This window comes from Syngnathoides biaculeatus, chromosome 7 (genome assembly GCF_019802595.1).
Source record: "Syngnathoides biaculeatus isolate LvHL_M chromosome 7, ASM1980259v1, whole genome shotgun sequence".
Classification (NCBI taxonomy): Eukaryota; Metazoa; Chordata; class Actinopteri; order Syngnathiformes; family Syngnathidae; genus Syngnathoides; species Syngnathoides biaculeatus.
Window position 1 is genome coordinate 11,627,052 of NC_084646.1, and position 18,233 is coordinate 11,645,284.

General features: G+C 55.1%; 2 protein-coding genes across 7 annotated transcripts; one reads left to right on the top strand and one right to left on the bottom strand.

Moving 5' to 3' along the window:
* The first annotated feature begins 205 nt into the window (after positions 1-205).
* On the top strand, positions 206-2,122 carry c7h19orf25 (chromosome 7 C19orf25 homolog). The gene is made up of 3 exons (XM_061824780.1): positions 206-886; positions 1,220-1,363; positions 1,849-2,122. Exons 2-3 carry the CDS (start codon positions 1,222-1,224, stop codon positions 2,019-2,021), a joined length of 315 nt encoding a protein of 104 aa, XP_061680764.1. The 5' UTR covers positions 206-886; positions 1,220-1,221; the 3' UTR covers positions 2,022-2,122.
* Positions 2,123-2,237: 115 nt separating this feature from the next.
* On the bottom strand, positions 2,238-18,161 carry apc2 (APC regulator of WNT signaling pathway 2). Of its 6 annotated transcripts, none has more exons than XM_061824730.1 (14): positions 17,853-18,161; positions 15,466-15,635; positions 15,280-15,370; positions 14,466-14,724; positions 14,018-14,126; positions 13,494-13,607; positions 13,344-13,418; positions 12,453-12,539; positions 12,030-12,390; positions 10,125-10,223; positions 9,901-10,040; positions 9,497-9,691; positions 9,214-9,428; positions 2,238-9,126 (listed from the first exon to the last, which is right to left on the bottom strand). In XM_061824730.1, exons 1-14 carry the CDS (start codon positions 17,926-17,928, stop codon positions 3,711-3,713), a joined length of 7,407 nt encoding a protein of 2,468 aa, XP_061680714.1. In that variant the 5' UTR covers positions 17,929-18,161; the 3' UTR covers positions 2,238-3,710. The 6 variants fall into 6 exon arrangements, with proteins under 6 accessions (XP_061680714.1, XP_061680713.1, XP_061680712.1 ...); XM_061824729.1 differs by having other exon boundaries at positions 13,344-13,436; XM_061824728.1 differs by having other exon boundaries at positions 9,901-10,223.
* Positions 18,162-18,233: the final 72 nt, after the last annotated feature.

Here is an 18,233-nt window from a genome sequence, read left to right on the forward strand (position 1 = left end):
AATCACTCGAATCAGTTCCTTAGAAAAAGTCATTCCGAAGGTTCCGCCTCCAAATCGTTCAGTTTTTATTCATAGTAATTGAAGCGCTCCATCATTCCGTTCATTCCCCGCGAGGTCAGGTTAAGGTCGTTATTATTCAGTGCAAAAGGCTTGAATTGTCACATTCGAGAGGCAGAGGGAATGGTGTGCATGTGTACATTGTACAATTCTTATTCATTTCCATTTATTTGAAACGCGTGCGCTTGTTTTCATGCTTTTGACTGACTCCAAATTAGCCGCTAGCTTGGAGACATTTGTACTCGTGAAAGTCATCCCCGCGGGGTCGTCGGGACTTTGGGAATTTGACTCAACTCTTGGATTCCTCGGTGAACGAATCTGACCGTCCACGGCACCGCCCGACTCTGGCTGCTCATTGGTCACTTGCCGAAGTGAACGACCTCATTGGCGAGTCGCAAAATCAGTCCCGCCCCCCGCACGCCGGGCTGCTCATTGGTCACTTGCCGAAGTGAACGACCTCATTGGCGAGTGGCAAAATCAGTCCCGCCCCCCGCACGCCGTGCTGCTCATTGGTCATTCGCCGAAGATTCACAAGCACGTGACTGAGCGCTCCGGCGGTTCCGTTTCCGCTCCCGAGCGACTCGCTCGCTTCGCCTCCCGCCCTCGACCAGCACAGAAAACGAATCACGTCCTAAACTGCGACGTAGCAGCACATTTCCTACCGGTCGGAGGAGGCAAGAGCAAGAGCAAGAGCTGCTTAGCTTTTGTGCACAAAAGTGGACTTTGAATGTTTTTGTTTTTTTTTTGCGCGTGAGTTTGACGAGCAAGAGCACGTAAACAAACGGCGATGGCATCTGGGCTGCCAAACTCGGTGTAGCCGACAGAAAAGGTAACAAGACACTCGCCTGAATGCGCATTTAAAGCCCATGTATTGGTCGCGAGACCCTTTTTGCGCATTTTTTCGGGGAGTTTCGAAGTGGTCAAACATGACGTGTTGGTTGTCTCGAGAGCTTTTGCGGCGACACAAACGTGATGGACATTTCCGAGCGCTGCGTTGACACGAGCTCCATCCGATCTCTTGTGGTTGGAAGCAAAGCTGGCGTCACCGCGCGCACAAGCGCAGGAGGCCAGACTCCAACAAGTCGCTCCTCGTCCTGCCCGACTCGGAATACTGTGCATTTGGTTCCTCCGATAACGTGTGCTCGTGAACATCCCCTTGCAGTCATGAACGTGAGTTTGAAGAGCAAGAAGCGCGCCGTCCTCCCCAGCAGACCCTCTCCGCCCAGCGCGGACCGCATCCTCGAGGACGTCGGCGGCGCCGAGCCGGGCGACCCGGTCTTCAGCGTCCTGCGGCTGCCCCGGCGAGGTCTGTCCCGAACCGTTCGCGTTGTTTCGTTTGCGAACCGGAGCGAGATCATTTTAGCGACGGAACTGAACTGAAGTCGAAGACTTCTGTCACTCGTTTCTCAGTCTCGAGCCAATGGCCGATGGGCAGCCAGCGTGCGGGCGGGGGCGGGACTTCGCTGAAGGTGCGATTTACGATTCGATCACGTCGACCGACGGGCTAGCGTCACGCACGCACGCACGCGGGCGGGCGGGCGGGCGGGGAAGGGACTTCAGTGAGCTGCTTTACTGCACAACTGAAGAGCGATTTGTTCTCCCGTCTATTCGACCTGAGTCTCGTGTCCTGCTGGTCCAATAAGTGTTAGTAATATATTCCATCTCACCATCGGTCCCTTTGCACAATTGTCATTGGACTGGTCTATAACGGGATGCGCGAACGGGTAAGGGCACTCGGGAAAGGCGTCGCCAAGACTATCTTGTTGACTTGTTGCACTGTTTTGTCGCTAGCGGGCGACCCGGGCGAGGCGGAGCGGACCTTCCGGCAATGTCGGCGCCTCGCGGACCTCAAGCGGCAGCTGCGGGAAGCGGAGACGCTCCTCCGCCGTCAGCGGGACCACCTGCGGGAGACGGCCCGTCGTCTGGACCGCGACGTGGCGGAGGTCAAAAGCGGGCTCGGCTGAGGGCTCCGGAGCTCGCCCCGGGAAGGCGGCTTGTTCGTGCAAACCTTAACGCGTGCTATTATTAAAGGCATATCAGATGGAAAACTTTGGAATGTGTTTTAAACCTGAAATAGTGGAGTCGTTGAACAAGAAAATGCCTTCTCCGTTTTGGAGTGGAGGAAAGCCACGCAGGGACCTCGATTCTACGCCAAAGTTTTGGGCCTCCTTTGGTCTGGACGACCGTTTGAAATCGCCGGCAAGAAGCGTCCCGACGGTGCCGCTTCGACTTGTCGAAAAGTTCACTTGTGGTTGCGGGCGACGAGGTTCTCACATAGCGGCAAAGTCCGAGTCAGCAGTAAAACACGTCTCCTTTAATGGCGGAATACACCAAACAGAAAAAAGGGTCACAGCTGAATACAGGATTCCCGCTTCCGCGCACGTTTGGCCGCGACAGGTTTGACTTTCGGGACTTTTTGTCGGGTCATAATCACGTCGACTTCTTGCGCCGCCACGTTCACATGCACAAAACACGTCGTCAACTTTTTTTTTTTTTTTTTGTGGTCTTTTTCACAACGAGGGCCGACGCTCGCAAACCAACTTCAAGTAATGAAGAATGAAAGGAACGCTTCAAAGGAGCCTCGCCGGTGCGTGAATGTTCTCTGGTTAGCTTGCTGCTAATGCTAAAATGCGTGCAACGCGTTCAACACAAAAACCATCCCAACTGTCCGTGATCGGCTTGTACGAGGAAGACATTTTCTTGATGTCCTTCAAGGACCTGACCGTTTTCCCGGCCGCTTATGCTCACGAGGGTCGCCGGCCGCCTGACTCCGGGCAAAGGGGGACTACGCCTACGGTATATATTCATCCGCATTCTACTGCGCTTATCCTCGCACGGCTGTTGGCGTGCCGCTGCCTATCCCGGCTGATTCTGAGACAGGCGGGCCACGCCCTGGAGTGGTCGCCGGCCAATCGCGGGGCACATTTACAGCAGACGGCGATTTGCGCTCATTCCCACATGCGGGCCACGCAAATTTGGTCATCAATGAGCCTACTTTGGGAGGAAATCGGGAGGACTCGCAGGCACGGGGAGAACACGCCAACTGCACGGAGGTGGGGTCGCAGTTCACCTCACGACTGTGAGGCAGTTGCGCTAGCCGTGGCGCTTTGAGGACTCTGCGTTGCGAAATGGACGCAGAAACATTTTACTTTTGCAAGTTTCATCCCTTCACGATGCCGTCGGTCAACGCAACGGCAAATACCGTACCATTATTTACAAACCTGACGACACCGTAAAGGCTGCAGTAATCGACTCCCGTCAATCGAGCGCTCATCGGACAAATGCTGAACGGCTGTGTGCGCGCGAGCTATTAGCCGTACCGTTTAGCGTGTCGCTATCCCGTCAGCGACACGCCAAACGCTATGAAAGTGATGTCAAGAAGAGTCGGACGCATTCGGCCCCACCCGTTCAAATTCTTGCGGACTGTCCGCGCGCTGCAGTCATCTGCGACATCTTGACGAACATTCGGGCAAGCCGTGACTGTTCTGCGAATATGAAAAAGTAGAAAATGTTCACGAGGGCTGAATAAGAGGCCCCGCTCGAGACCTCCGGTATGTTCGAGCTGGGACGGAGTGGACTGTGGAATTAAAAGGTCTGACTGAAGGAGACGTAAAGTCAGGTGCTAACTAACGTTCAGGACTCGCCACGATGGCCTAAAACTGACTTTCATTTTCAGTCTTGTGGTCAGCCTCCTGGCTCTGGGCCTCCTGCGGGGCTGCCATTGGACTGGGGACATAGTTGAACGGAGAAACTCTGGCCGCCTTGCTAGGAGATCCTTGACGGAAAAGCACAGCTCCGTCCGGTTGTCCTTTTGCGACGGTGCCATCCAAGTCTCCGTCTCGAGAGCTTCCCCCGGCGTTGCCGCTAAACTTCCTGAGTAGCGCTCGCCCCCCCGCAGCTTCCGGCATTTCCGCCGTCGACTCCGCAGTGGGAGAAGTGCTGGAGTTGATCTTGGTGTTGGAGAAGTCTTCCGTCTGAACCGTAGCGTCACTCACACTGCGCGAGGCCAGAAGAATGGTCGGCAGCTTCCCCGGAAGACCCGGCGGTGCTCTCCCCCCGTGGGGCGAAGGCGCCCGAGGTAACGCGTTAGCCGGCAGAACGCTTTTTAAAGTCTGAGGTACGTCTTCATCCCTGATCCTCCTCCAGTTGACGCCGTCGTTCAGACGAGACCGATGACTTTTCTTCCTCGTATCGTCCTCACTTTTGGCCCGTCCGCTTGAATCGGAGGACGACGAGCGGAGGGAAGAGCGGCTGGTCACTCGGCTTAGGATGTTTATACTCGGAGACGAAGCGTGCCGTTTAAAGGTTTCTTCGTCCTGCTGTCGTCTCGCTCCCCAAACGCTGCCCGGTGCATTTCGTTGAGCTGCCCTGTTGGGGCTCTCGGAGCTGGTTCTCCTGGGTGGACGTCTTCCGGGCAGGTTCCGCTCTCTGGATTTCACGCCGGTGGTGTTTGACGCCTGTTGCTGAAGTCCCGGTTGGGGTCTCTGGACTTTTTGTGGGCGACCTACACTTTTTCCTGGCATCTTCCTGGGTAATTGGGTCGCCACCTTGAGCTCTTGGCAGCGGGATGAACAAAGGAAGACTGCTGAAGCCCCTGGAACCGCACGATGGGGCGAACCGTTCCGGGATCGGGGCATGCGGACTTGTGGAGTGGAGTCGCGTTTTAGTCCATTCCTTGATTCCTTGATGAATGTCAGCTGTCTCAAGAATCCGTTTGAGTCTGCCTCGCCACCATTACTGGAATGGGCCGAAGTCATTCTGACCGAGTCACATCGGTTAGCGGGATGGACGTGTTTCCCGCCGATCTGATTTTGTCTACCTGTAGCCTGGTTGGTGACCAGAGGTGAGAGAGGCCTGGCCGGCCTCACAGAATTCTGCATAAAAGGGATTCTGACGGGCGACTTCTGGGTTTTCGGCGGTGGTGATTTTTCATTTTTGTCGACAACGGGAGAGCGTCCCTTTCTCTCAGGGGGACTGCCAGCTATTGGGGTACCTGCCGGTGTGCCGGTCTTTTTCTGCGTGGACCTGCTCGTTGTCTGAGTTGACGATATCGGCTTCTTCTGCGAATGCTTAGAGGGTGTAGAACTTTGTGACGATCCGGAGGAAGAACTCTTTGGTATCCTCGGAGGTGGAGTCGAACTCCTTTTTGGCAAAGACAGCTCCGTGTCCTGAGGTCTTCCTAATCGGTGAAGGCTCTTTGATCTGTGCTGAGCAAGCGCCGGGTTCTTTGGCGTATCTCCCTTGGTGGACACTTTCCTGGGTGGAGGTATTTGCGAGGGGGCTGTCTCTTTTATGGGCGTGTAGATGACGGTTCTGCCTCTGAAAACCACTGGCAGGTTGGCCACTGGCTTGCGCTGTGCAAAGTCCAGAGGTTTGTTGGCCTTTTTGTCTTTTGCAAATTTCTTTTCTTTCGGGGTAAAGCTGGATGTCGACATGAACGACAAGACGGACTCGCTTTCTTCAGAGGAGGGTTCTTGTGATTTCGATGCCTGAAGTCCGGTCACAACAGAATTAGCCCCTTCTTGAATGGCCCTCCATTCCACACTGTTAAGGTCTGAGTCTTCCTCCCAGGCCAGGTCATCGCTGTCCTCATCCAGGTTCCAGACGTCTGGGGCCACATGTGCTTGTTTTGGGGTGCCCTCTGCTTTCTTCTTCCTGGTGGCCATCTTGCGTCTCTGCTTGGGCATTGCAGAAGTGATGCACTTTTGAAGGAGGTCGTCCTCTGAGTCCATGCTGACAGAACTCGGCGAGCTCCGCTCGTCAAACTGGCCGCGGGCGGTCAAGGATTTGGCTTGCTGGATCACATTCAGGCTTTTGTTGTGGTTGTTCTTGCACCAAATTTGCTGAGCTTTGGCTCTGTGATCCTCAAAGTCCGCGTCGCTCAGGGAACTCAGTGAGGAGCTGAGTGAGTAACAGTCCTTGATCAGGTTCTGCTTTATCACGTGAAAGCCTCTGGGCTTTGCTTGGGAAGTCGAAGTCCTGCTGATGTTGGTCATGCTTTTTGACAGCGTATTACTGCTTGCTTCCCTCACCTGGTATCTGCCTTCGTCCTCGTACACACTTTTGGGCTCCTCCGTGGAACGCGCTGCCGTCCGTGCGGTGATTTTCTTTTGATGAGCGCTGCTTCCCGCCTTGTCCTTTATGACGGGCAATTGCAGCCTCCCAGCGGCAGCCTGGCATGTCATCTTTTTCTGAAGGCTGGGAGAATCCTCACGATTCCTCTGGCTGGCAACTCTGTCTGCCACTTCCTTGCTCTGCATCAGAACCTTTTGAGTGGGAACGACGTGTTTGCTCGTGCGACCCGCGGGCGCCGTGGACGCGTAGTTCGCCTTGTTGGCTTTGTGGAAGTGGGAGAAGATCCTCAAATCTTCGATTCTCTTCGCCTCCTCATCGAGTATTCCTTGCTTGGAGAGGGGCCGAGTCGGGCGGTCCTTGACCGGGTACCGAAGGGTTTCGTCACTCAGTGAAGTTGCGCCGGAGAAGTCGACCGAGTCAGTGACGGACGACTCGTCAAACTTGGCGTCCTTCTGCGGGATGACGATTCTCCTCCCAGGATAAAGCTGGGTTTTTCCATTTGGGAGCATCATGTAGATGGGAAGATTCAAAGCTTTTTGGGAACTGAGAAAGTGAGAAGGAATGCTGGTCATCACGGAAGGTCTGACCTTCCTGAATTTCGACGGCATGGCTGAATTGATACATTCCTTCAAGATCTCTATGTCGTCGTCAGAGTTGCCTTCGCTGGATCGCTCGCCGCGGTCGAGCCCCGGCTCATTCTCGTCACGGACAGCCAGGTTCTTGTCGCTTTGCTGCAGAAGCGGGGTCAGTTTCAGCTCCACGTCCTTCTGGACGTAATGCTCATGAAGAGGCAAAGCGCTCAGGCTCGACGCGCACGAGAAATTCTCTATGGGCTTTTCCACGGTGAAGTAGATCATTGTGTCCATGTCAGGAGGAAGTTTAAATCTGTCTTTGGAGTCGCTGACTTCCATTAACTTCTGCAGACTGTTTTCCCACTGACCCGCCAAACCCGCCGCCTGTGCTTCTGCTCCATTGGACTCCACGCAACACGGAGTCTTGCTCCGACTGGGAGGCACGGTTTGTCCGGGGCTGTCCGGAAGATCGCTCGGGCTGATTGTTCCGTCTATCATCTCGCTGCAAGGATCGCTTTGGATGGAGCTCGCAATGGATGGAGACTCGAAACTGCCGAGAGAACTGACTGAACTACAGCGACTGAGGACCAGAGGAGTTTCGTGGATGTAGTTCTCAGAAGAGCTGGACGGTGACCTGTCTTCGAGCGCTGTCGGTGTGGATCCCCTGAGGAAGACCTTGTCCCTTTTGGCGGGACACGGAATTTCAATGGGATCGGTCTCTTTGCTTGGGAAGAAGGTTTTGGAGTCGGTCCTGAGCTCCTGGCTGTCACTCAGATCCTCCAAAGTCTCATCCTCCTCAGCCCTCTGGACCGCTTTTCCATCCTCCACTTCAATAATTTCAAGGGAAGAGTCACTCTCCAGCTCGTTGTCACTTTGTCCATCCAGTGCTCCATCCCCAGAAGAGAGCGAGGACAAAGAGCTGCACCGAGAGAAGCATATGGGCGTGTTCTCCACGGAATACTTCTGGATTGTCTCCATGGTGCCGATGGTTGGGCTTCTGCTGGACGCCATCGGAGAAAACTTGGTAATGCTGCCGGCGGTCATAGCCGTGGGCAACCAGGCTTGCCTCCTCATGGCTTCGGCAGCCTGAACGTTGATCGACGTCTTTGCGACGCCAAACTTGGTCACGCTCTGAATGAGTGGAACCTGCTGATACGAAGGAGAAAGTTTGATGGAGGCCATGCTGACGTCAGAGGAGACTTTAGTGGACACACTCGCAGGTGTTTGCACCGGCGGGTGCTGGTTCTTCTCTGCATCCGAGTCAAGGAGCTCTAGAACTATATTGTTTTTGTTATCCACAGAATCTCTTTCGGGAATATCTTGCTGGCTGGTCCGGCGCGAGAGAACAGGTTGCACACTGTGGTACTCTTGGTGGGCCACCTTCAGGTCCAACCGGTTGGGTCGCTTATGGAGGGCGTGGGCTTTGGGGGCAGCTCCGACTTTGTCTTTGCTGCCGCAGTAACCGTCGCTGGTGCTGCCGCTGTTCAAGCTGTCAGTAGATACGCTTGTGTGAGCACTTTTAAGGCGCAGTAAAACGTGCGCCCTGTTGAGACGTTCTCGATGGGCCAAGCTACTTGCGTCGGAGAGACGGCAGGGCGAGCACGATTTAGCGCGGCTCTCGTTGAGCTCGTTCAGTCCGTAAGGCCAGTCTGCCAGGTGGTCTTCGGAGCTGAGGCTAAAGCTGTCCTCCGAGGACGTGTGCATTGTGATGTCCTCCACTAATCTGTCAATTTTAGCGACTGTGCTGGTGATCTTCTGTGCCAGATTCTCCGCAGCGGTGGACACAATGTCATCAGATGGCGGTTGTCCGCGGTCCATCTGAGGCGGGTCCGCATCCCGCTCCGGCTCGCTCTCCTGCTTACGGTTTTGGAGGAAGTTGGAGTTGTTGAGATACACGGAGAGCATGGAGAAACTTCCAGTGTCCAGACCGCAGGAGACATTGGGGGCCTCTTCGTCGTCAAAACAGCCGGAGTCGGACGCGTAATCTTTGGCCAAACTTTCAATGTGGCGCAGCTGCTTGTTGAAGGTCAAGTGCTTGGGACTCTGCCTGTCGAGCGTCTCAAAAGTCTCAGCCAGGTGTTTGGCATCCAGCTCGGCCTCCAATGCCCTCTGCTTCCTCATGTAGAGAGAAGGCACACATGAGCCCGGAGAAAGCACGGAGGCACCCTTGTACCTGGGGGGACGGTTGGTCAGAAGGTTCCTGAGAGCTGCAGCGCTGCCCATGGCGATCATCTTGTGTTTGGAGTGGATGAGATTGCGTAGCATGCTCACTGCGTCCAAATCCCAAAGCAGCTCCTGGTCTTTGGGGCTTCGGGACGAGAGGTTCCAAAGTGTTCCGCAAGCGTTGCTGACGATGGTCAAGCTGTACGACCGCAGGTGCTGCAGCAGAGTCTGGAGGCAGTTGTGGTCCCGCAAAACTTGCCTGAAGAAAGAAAAGCATCGAAGAATTTTGGAAGCGGAGACCTCTTCTACACTCACTACGTCGTCCGCACGGCCGGCATACACACACCTGTAGTCTTCCCGTGAGGCCACCAGACTGGACACGTTTCTCAGGATCCCGCCGCCGCTCTCGATGATGGCGAGCGAGTTTGTCTGACACCGGTAGGTCAGCGTGCTAACCAGGAAGCCCAGTGCGCCATCTACCGCACAGACTGCCTCCTTGTTGTCCAAGCTGTGAGCTGAGAGATTCCACAGTGCACTCAGGAGACTCTTCAAGGTAGACTCCTGGAAAACAGGAAGGAGTCGCCTCTGTTCTAGAAGCAGCCATCACAGGCGAGTGCAGCGGTCCTTACCTTGGTCGCCTGCAGGGCGCACGTCATCAGGGCAGACACACAGCCGATGTCCCTCAAGACTCGCTTACTGTTGATGTCGGCCCGCCAAGACAAGTTTCTGAGAATGCTGGAGACCACCTGGTGGAGCTCCTCGCTGTCTGAACCCAACTGGGCCACCAGAGCCTGCAGGCAACTCTTCTTCGAGCACAGAGTGGCCTAGAAGGGGGGAGGGGGTGAAGAACTACTGACTCCGTGCCAGAAGCAGAGAAGCAACACCGCTACTGTCTTCTGACTTCATCAAAATCTTCTGGTCTGTATATCAGTCACTGACATGCGCGCGTGATGTTTGCAAACTTGTTGCTAAGCAGCTAATGTGAGCTTTTTCCTTGGGAAAGATGTGGTCTAGGTGCTCTGCAGCCGCCTACCTTATTGACCACATCTCCAAAGGTGAGGTTGGTCAAGGCCATCCCGGCGTAGCGCCGTAGCGCCATGTTGATAGGGTCATTCTGCATGCCGTACATTTCCTTGTCCAAGTGGATCAGATCTGCCACCACCTGCAGACCACCTGGGGGGGGGGGGCAAGGAGAGACTCTCAGCAGCTGATCCAGATTATTCTGAACTTTTTTTTTTTGTGGGGCGTTCCACCAACCTAATTCATTCATCGCGCGGCGGAACTCTTCTTCAAAGGAAAGTTTCATGATGGCGCACATGGCCTGACAGATCTGAGGGTCGACAGGTTCTGGAATATCTGCCAAAAACAAGAACATCTTGCATAGTTTGAGTCTTCTAGCAGTTTTCCAATCATTCTTCAGTCATGGCGCAAATATGACACCATGAAAAAAAATGTCACAGCCCCTAATTATTCTGTCCAATTTCACGGGCTGAGAGGCAGGTACGCTAAGTCCGTGAGGCCGGGATCCTAACCCCGGTCCTCACGGGCTGAGAGGCAGATACGCTAAGTCCGTGAGGCCGGGATCCTAACCCCGGTCCTCACGGACTGAGAGGCAGATAAGCTAAGTCCGTGAGGCCGGGATCCTAACGCCGGTCCTCACGGACTGAGAGGCAGGTACGCTAAGTCCGTGAGGCCGGGATCCTAACGCCGGTCCTCACGGACTTAGAGGCAGGTACGCTAAGTCCGTGAGGCCGGGATCCTAACCCCGTCCTCACGGACTGAGAGGCAGGTACGCTAAGTCCGTGAGGCCGGGATCCTAACCCCGGTCCTCACGGACTGAGAGGCAGGTACGCTAAGTCCGTGAGGCCGGGATCCTAACCCCGGTCCTCACGGACTGAGAGGCAGGTACGCTAAGTCCGTGAGGCCGGGATCCTAACGCCGGTCCTCACGGACTGAGAGGCAGGTACGCTAAGTCCGTGAGGCCGGGATCCTAACGCCGGTCCTCACGGACTTAGAGGCAGATACGCTAAGTCCGTGAGGCCGGGATCCTAACCCCGGTCCTCACGGACTGAGAGGCAGATAAGCTAAGTCCGTGAGGCCGGGATCCTAACCCCGGTCCTCACGGGCTGAGAGGCAGGTACGCTAAGTCCGTGAGGCCGGGATCCTAACCCCGGTCCTCACGGACTGAGAGGCAGGTACGCTAAGTCCGTGAGGCCGGGATCCTAACCCCGGTCCTCACGGACTGAGAGGCAGGTACGCTAAGTCCGTGAGGCCGGGATCCTAACGCCGGTCCTCACGGACTGAGAGGCAGATAAGCTAAGTCCATGAGGCCGGGATCCTAACGCCGGTCCTCACAGACTGAGAGGCAGGTACGCTAAGCCCGTGAGGCCGGGATCCTAACGCCGGTCCTCACGGACTGAGAGGCAGATAAGCTAAGTCCGTGAGGCCGGGATCCTAACCCCGGTCCTCACGGACTGAGAGGCAGGTACGCTAAGTCCGTGAGGCCGGGATCCTAACCCCGGTCCTCACGGGCTGAGAGGCAGATACGCTAAGTCCGTGAGGCCGGGATCCTAACCCCGGTCCTCACGGACTGAGAGGCAGGTACGCTAAGTCCGTGAGGCCGGGATCCTAACCCCGGTCCTCACGGACTGAGAGGCAGGTACGCTAAGTCCGTGAGGCCGGGATCCTAACCCCGGTCCTCACGGACTGAGAGGCAGATAAGCTAAGTCCGTGAGGCCGGGATCCTAACCCCGGTCCTCACGGACTGAGAGGCAGGTACGCTAAGTCCGTGAGGCCGGGATCCTAACGCCGGTCCTCACGGACTGAGAGGCAGGTACGCTAAGTCCGTGAGGCCGGGATCCTAACGCCGGTCCCCACGGACTGAGAGGCAGATAAGCTAAGCAGTCGTCCGCTTGTAGCAAATGAAAGCAGAGGAGCTCCCATTTCATTCCACCGTTTGTATGATGACAATAAATGAAACGGCATTCATTTTGACCGATTACGTGAAATTGGATTGTTGCTATCCCACAGCAAACTGGGTGGAGTGGACTCAACAGAGGACGTCAAAAAGGGCCACGTGGTTTTGCTTTGGTGCAGATCTTGGGCCTGATGTCTGTCCTCTTTTGTTCACAGGGAAACTCCATCAGAGGAAATATTACTCACCGGTGGTTCTGATTGTCTCGCTGTGGCTCTCCATCCAGTCCCAGCCGCTGTCGCAGTAAGTCCGAACCTGTTCCAGCATGTGCAGCACTCTCATTTCTCGGCGGGCCTGGCCCTCGTCCTGCTGGGAGTAAATGACGTTGTGCAGGGCGGCGCTGGCTCGGGACTTGGCCTCCCGGCTGCAGCACGCCTCCCCGGGCCCGCCGGCTTCTTCGTGGAGGATCTGGACCAGCAGGGGCACGCAGCCGGACTTCCTCATGGCGATGCAGCTGTCCTGGGAGCTGGAGAGAGCCAGCAGGGTGCGAGACATCTCCTCCTTATCTCTGCTGGCCAGCATGGACAGCAGCCAGAAGACCATCTCCACCTACAGGGTGCAGTCATCATCGACCCCGATCGAAAGGCTTCAGCGGGATGCCAATTTGCTACCTTGCTGCCTCCGTCCGCTGCCCCGTCCGTGCCGGCTGACGCGTTGCTTTCTGCCTCGCCGGCAGGAGGCCTCTCTGCGCCCAGCAGCTGCGGACAAAGGCAAGATAGTTCACGTTCAAGCTGATGAGCTTTAGATCCGGAAGGGCATCTTAAAACTCTACTATGCAAAGCGAAAGCCATTTATCAACAACACCCAGAAATGCCGCCGGCTTTTCTGGGCCCGAGCTCATCTAAGACTGGACTGATGCCGAGGGGAAACGAGTTCTGGGGACCTATGAGTCCACATTTCAAATTGTTTTTTTTTTTTTTTTTTTTTTTTTCAGGGGGGGGGTGGGGGGTTGTTGTGGATGTCACGTCCTCCAGGCCAAAGAGGAGAAGAATCATCCGGACTGTTACGGATGCAATGTTCAAAAAAGTGCATCTGCAAAGGCACCATTAATGCTGAAGGGTACATATTGGTTTTAGCGAAACATATGGTGCCATCCAAGCAACCGAACGGCCCTGCTATGCCAAACCACGCTCTGCACATGTTACAACAGCGTTACTTTGTAACAAAAGACTGGGCTCGTCTCCTACTAGTCTGGATTCCCCTCCATCTCTCGCGTTCCACTTCAGTCTTCAACTCACACCGCCTACCACTCTGATTTTATAGCAGTGGCAGGCGCTTGTGTGAGGTTAGGGGAAGCTCACCCCAACCATTCGGCCCTGGACCGCCTCTGCTGACTCTATTGTCAGTCCTCAAGGTATGAGTACACTTAAGAGTGTTGCTTTTCTATCGTTACATGTTCTACGACGCTTTTTAATACTACACCACAGCGAGCTTCTTCTCCGTGTTCTCCACTTTCAGCCACGCACAATGAAGTTTTTGTGTGTCGAGTGTGCATGCGAGACCTGCAGTTGGCTCTCTTGACTCCCTTGGGTCTCCTGCAGTTCTTTCTCCAGGTGCTCCAAACGAGCAACACGCATCTGCAACAAATGCGCAAACTGTCGCGCGTTGATATGAGCGGGTGGGTCGCGCGACCTTTGCGCTCAGCTAGCTACCTGCGTGCGGCGTATCATCTCCTCGCTGCTCCCGAAGCGTTCCTCCATGACTGAGCGCACCTGCTGAACTTCGAACTCCAGCTGCTGGCGGATGAAGTCCATCTGCAGCGAAAACTGCAGCAAACACGAACGACACTCGTGTAACAAGACCTGATTCTCAAGTACTTCCCGTCGACTTGTTTTGCGCAGCGTTTGTGTATCGGCGTGGATTCTGTTGAGCCGTGAATGACTGGACGTTGGACGTGCCCGTCTGAGTTTTCATTTATTATCGACGTGCTTCCCATCCAAACAATGAGAGGACGTCGCCTTGGAAGGAAGCTCACCGAGTAACAGTCTTTGGTGCCGCGACGGGGCAAACTCCGGTGCTGATTCCTGTGAGGTCGTTGGCCCTGTCCCCCCCCCGCTCCCAATCCATCCCGCCCTTTGGGCAAAACTGTTGCGGTTGGTGCAAAATAAGACGTCACGCCCTTCCTCACGTGTGTTGGTGTTGGTGCGTACGAGTGCGGTTGCTCGGGAGACGTCACCGTGTCGATGCGAGGCAGCCGTGTGAGCTTCTGCGACAGCGCCTCCAGCTGGCTGAAGTACCAACAGCGCTCTCGCTCCTCGCGGTCAATTTCACCCAAAAGTTGGTTTCTGCAGTGGGACAAAACCGTGGTTAGCGTGAAGCGCCCACACGCAGGCACGGGGGAGAACATGCAAACTCCACACCGGGAGGGCCGGGATTGAACCCGGGTCCTCGGAACCGTGAGGCCAACGCTTTCCAGCCGCTTTAGTCTTCTCCAATTTAAACCAAACAGAATAGCAACGACCGGTCCGCGAATCATCAATGAAAATCTTAACAGCAGCAAAACCGGCCGCGCTTGTGCAAAGGACGTTTTTTTTTCCGGTGGGCGTTCTCGTCTAGCGAAGCCGCCAAAGGGAAAAACCAAAACCAAAACAAAGACAGACTCGGAGAAATGGACGGCGGCTGACCTTTCCTTGTAGAGTTCGTCCACGTGATGGTCGCCCAGGCGTCCGTCCGCCCCGGTGACGACGGCCGTTTTGGGCGGGGCCCCGTCCAGGAAGTGATGCGGCGACAAGACGGCGCCGGCCGAAGAGGAGGAGGCGGGGGGGCGGGAGGCCGAGGGCGGCTCCGTCGGACCTCCCTGATTGGCCGCCGTCGGACGCGAGGGATGACCTTGGCGACCTTGATGCTTCAGCTCGTAGTAGTTGGTCAGATCCACGTGCAGCTCTGCAACAGATTGCCGTTGGTCATCGACAGCCCGAGCCCCCGTTCTATAGCATCTGATCAAGGTCTTGCTGCGTTAAGCTAGCAGTACATATATGTTAGCATTGCGCCGTTGAGTCGTCTTTGGTTGCGTGTCAGTTGCACAGAAGGCGAAAACTCGACGCGAGAGGCTGACAAAAGGTGCCAAAGAGCCACGTCAGGCCTTCTCATGCATTGAAAAACTTCAAAGTGTGCTAACTTGGGCAAAAAGTGAATTGTTTTGTCTGTCCGACGTTCGGGTGCGTCTGGAACCGATCGGGAGCGGAGGTGAGGGTGCGGTGAACGAAGGTCACGTCGAGGTCAAGTCGCCTCTTTGCACAGTGAGCTCCCCCGTAAGGGAAGAACTCCAGTCAAGTGTCCCGGGCCCGTTTTGGGGATTCCCAAACGAGGAACAGGACTTGACTTGGAGGCTGAGCATGTAGAAAAAGTCGAGATAAGCGTCTGCGCCATTTTCTAACTGGTCTTTCTAGTCCCGCGTGTTCCTGTTCTCACGGTGACAGCAGATCGGACGTGAGAAACCTTGGAGTTGGTGGAGGACGTCGCTGCGTCCCGACGACGCCAAAGTCCCGGCCTCCTGTTCCAGTTTACACTGCAGCTGCTTCAACACTTCCTGTGTGGTCGCCACAACAACAACGACAACATGACTGACAGGAGACGGCAAACGTATCATCGCCACGTAGCGAGCGAGCGAGCGAGCGAGCTTACCTTCATGCCGAAGGTCTCGTTCTCCAGCTTGCAAAGGTGGTTGGAGTTGTCCTCTAGCTCCCTCCTCAGGTGGGAGTTTTCCTTGCGCAGCGCCGCCACCTGGTGGGCCAGCTGCTCGTAGGACGCCACCGCGTTGGCCATGATCACGCCGGAGAAGAGGGGGGCGCCCCCTGGGGGAGACACGGGGAGGAGTTCACCTTTTCTGGCCTTCCACTTGGACATTTTTCACCTTGAAAGCGCTTTGATGTTGTCGGCATATTATTGGTGCCAAAGGTGGGACGGGGGACCGGGGGGGGATTTCACAGGAAGTGACCAAATCCTGACAGCTGCCAACGGCTGTGGAGAGAACTTGAATTGACGTGGATAGTTGATATTTTCTATCTTTCTAGCTTAGTTATGCGTCGATTTGATTTAGTACGATTGCGCTTCTTTGAGCTCTCATCCTTCTGCATCCTTCTTTTCAGCCGTTTGGCTCTCCCCAGCGACCGTCGTCGTGCTCCTGCATTCCAACAAAGCCTGGTTTCTCTGCTCCGCTTTGGGCTTCGATAGTCTTACACCGGTCCGGCGTTCGCTTTAGATGGATTCGGTTTCCCGGGTGAAAACAAAGACCCTCGAACTGCAGAACGGCATCGCGTCCCCGTTTGTTGTTTTTGGTTTGAGGGAAGAGCACGTCAAAGGCGCTCGATGACTACAAAAGATTTTGTTATGAAACACGGCAGCTGACGGAAACGTCGATAATCACACACACGCGCGGCTGCGGTCGCTACGGCAACGTGCGACCAGACCGGACGCGGCGGCTTGCTGACGGCGAGCATCGCCGTCACCGTCGTCTCCATTCAGAAGCGAAGCGCATCTTTGACTCCGCCCACATGAGATGTCCTTCCGAGACGGACCGGTTGCCGCGTCAACCGCATCCCGCAGGCCGATTTTAGCGCCCATTAGCACGCAGCCGCGCGGCTCGCTCGCCGTGCTAATTAGCAGTTAGCCTAGCTTGACCGTGTGTTGCAAAATGCAGAGCGCAGAAAATGAAAGCCTGCGTCCGTACGTAGGCCACGCCCCCTCTCTCTGTGATCTGCCTTTATCGTTTGTTTTTCTTCCATGTGAAGTGTTAATAAAGAGACAAAATAGAGAAAAATACATCACAGAGTATCCTCACCACCACCATCATCATCGTCATCGTCACACCCCTGAGGAAGCCGCAAAGGTCATGCACGAGGTTAGACTGAAAAAGGCTTTTTAGACACAAAGACTTCCCTCCCGTCATAGAATATCATCTCATAAACAAATGGTGGAAGAATCTTTCTCTCCTGGCTCATCCTTTCGTTTCTTTTCCTCCTTTGTGCGGCGTCCATTTTCCATGCACCTGCCTTCATCCTTCCATCTCTCATCATCATCATCGTCATTCCTCCATCTTGCGCAACAACAGCCCCCCTTCCGTGCATGCATACGGAAATGCAAATGAAAGAACGGCGAAGAAATCGAACGAGGAAGACCTTGAGATGATCGTCTTGGTGCGTTCTTGTCGTCTGCAGCGCAACAACGACAGAGAGGGAGAAAAAAAAAAAAAAAACAAGAATCGCGCACAGGCCGCCGCAGACGCCGACGACGAAGAAGAAGAAGATGCGGGGAGCGCCGGTGAGGGAGGGGCGAGGCACGGGGGGGGGGGGGGCGAAGGATCCGGTCAACTCGGGCTGGAGCCGTTTGGAGCGGGCTCGAACAGATGCGAGGAGAACACGAAGCGAGGCCCTTTTTTTTTTTTTTTTTTTTTTTTTTTTTCCCCACAAATGATTTTTGCAGCTCGGTTTTTACCGGAGAGAGCCGAAGATGCACGAAGGACGTGGGGGGGGGGGCGCAACCAATGACAGCACGTTTCTTTCAAATGGGTCGTTTTATTTTTTTTCAAGTGTTAATAACACCAACCTGTATTTTATTTGAATAAAACTAAAAGTTTTAGTTTTATTCAAATAAAATACAGGTTTGGTGCTATTAAGATCTCGCTTGACAAAGTCCCAACTATTAACCATCAGTAATAATGAAATAATGTGTGATTCGCCGCCACCTGCTGGTCATAATTAAACACGGCGACACCATTTCAGGAATCACGTGACGTATCCGCCCCCCCTCCCCCCCCTCCAAATTGGATCAATCCGAAAGGCTGTTCACGCGTCCTCCGAACCGCCCATCCCAGCCCAATATCTGGTAGAGAGGCGGGGAAAGAGCCACCCGGAACCGGTCGCAAACTTTTATTTTCATGGCGACGCGTAGACGCTGGAACCTATTTGGACCCCCCCCTAAAAAAAAAGAATCTAAATACGACAAAGGCAGTAAACGAAGACCCTTGGAAATAAAATCGGACAGAGCCGAGTGCTTTGAATAACGATTCGCACCTGAGGTGGTTTTCAACGGTCGGCTACCTCCGGATGACTTCTCCTGGCCCGAATCCAGACGATCACACGGTAACATGGATGGCAACGATCTGGCAAAGGCAGACCGTCCGCTGGGTCCTAGAAGCGGTGGGGTTCATTATCACCGACGAGGCGCAGGTGTGTAGGGGACCTGCGCGGCCAGGGCCGGGACCGGCAGGACCACGGCAGCGCCGTCCGATCACGTCGAAACGTCCCGGAACGAGGACGGCCGACTTCAACAGAGGCGCCGAAGCTGCCGACGGCTCCGTCGTTTGTCACGCCGTCAGGCGCGTGGTGGCCCATTACCTCAGAGCGGAGACCATTTCCGTTACTTTAGACCATCGCTCGCCAATCAGACACGCT

What these genes read in the sequence shown, in the direction of transcription:
- c7h19orf25 (XM_061824780.1), top strand. Translation starts at nt 1,222, where the DNA reads ATGAACGTGAGTTTGAAGAGCAAGAAGCGCGCCGTCCTCCCCAGCAGA. An exon ending in CCTGCGGCTGCCCCGGCGAG is followed by an intron (nt 1,364 to 1,848) that starts GTCTGTCCCGAA and finishes TTTTGTCGCTAG; the next exon opens with CGGGCGACCCGGGCGAGGCG.
- apc2 (XM_061824727.1), bottom strand. Translation starts at nt 17,928, where the DNA reads ATGTTACCGTGTGATCGTCTGGATTCGGGCCAGGAGAAGTCATCCGGA. An exon ending in GACGAACTCTACAAGGAAAG is followed by an intron (nt 14,127 to 14,465) that starts GTCAGCCGCCGT and finishes GTCCCACTGCAG; the next exon opens with AAACCAACTTTTGGGTGAAA. An exon ending in GTCAAGAGAGCCAACTGCAG is followed by an intron (nt 12,540 to 13,343) that starts GTCTCGCATGCA and finishes CTTTGTCCGCAG; the next exon opens with CTGCTGGGCGCAGAGAGGCC.